At 57.5% G+C, this 485-nt stretch overlaps 1 protein-coding gene across 1 annotated transcript in view; it reads left to right on the top strand.

The window, feature by feature from the left end:
* The window catches only part of LOC104513964 (growth hormone secretagogue receptor type 1-like), a 2743-nt gene extending 2584 nt beyond the window's left edge, over positions 1-159 (top strand). Inside the window, 1 exon segment of the mRNA XM_010157475.1 lies at positions 84-159. Within this exon segment, the coding sequence (XP_010155777.1) occupies positions 84-159 (76 nt within the window).
* Positions 160-485: the final 326 nt, after the last annotated feature.

Raw genomic sequence — 485 nt, 5'->3', positions numbered from 1 at the left:
CTGTCCGCAGATCTCCTGCAGAGGGGAGCAGGCATCTTCTCCCAGGCCTGTGGAACGTAGCTCAAGTGACTTTCTTCCCACAGAAACCGAGATGAGCAGCGGCTGAAGGCAGGCCAGCTGCTTACTCTCAGCAGTCAGACGTCACACTTCCACCTGTGAGCTCCCCGAAAGGGAAGCATTAAGAAATGACTCATTTTGCAGGGCTACAAAAGCTCTGCCTCTTTCCCGGTGGCTGAAGGCAGGCCAGCCGCTTGCTCTCAGCAGTCAGACATCACGCATCCATCTGTGAGCTGCCCAAAAGGGAAGCGTTAATGACTCATTTTGTAGGGCTACAAAAGCTCTGCCTCTTTCCCCAGGACCCATCGATCCCTGACCCTTCAGGTCCCTTGAGCCCCTTCCCTCATTTTCCGACCTCGATCCAGACCGCACCCAGCTTCCCGCAGCCAGAGCCCATCGCTGCCCTGCGGCCAGGAGCCAGCCTTGCC

The sequence above is a fragment of the Eurypyga helias genome, unplaced genomic scaffold (genome assembly GCF_000690775.1).
Source record: "Eurypyga helias isolate BGI_N326 unplaced genomic scaffold, ASM69077v1 scaffold11598, whole genome shotgun sequence".
In the NCBI taxonomy this organism is placed as follows: domain Eukaryota; kingdom Metazoa; phylum Chordata; class Aves; order Eurypygiformes; family Eurypygidae; genus Eurypyga; species Eurypyga helias.
Note: the sequence above shows the minus strand (reverse complement) of the source record. Positions and strands in the feature narration are given on the sequence as shown.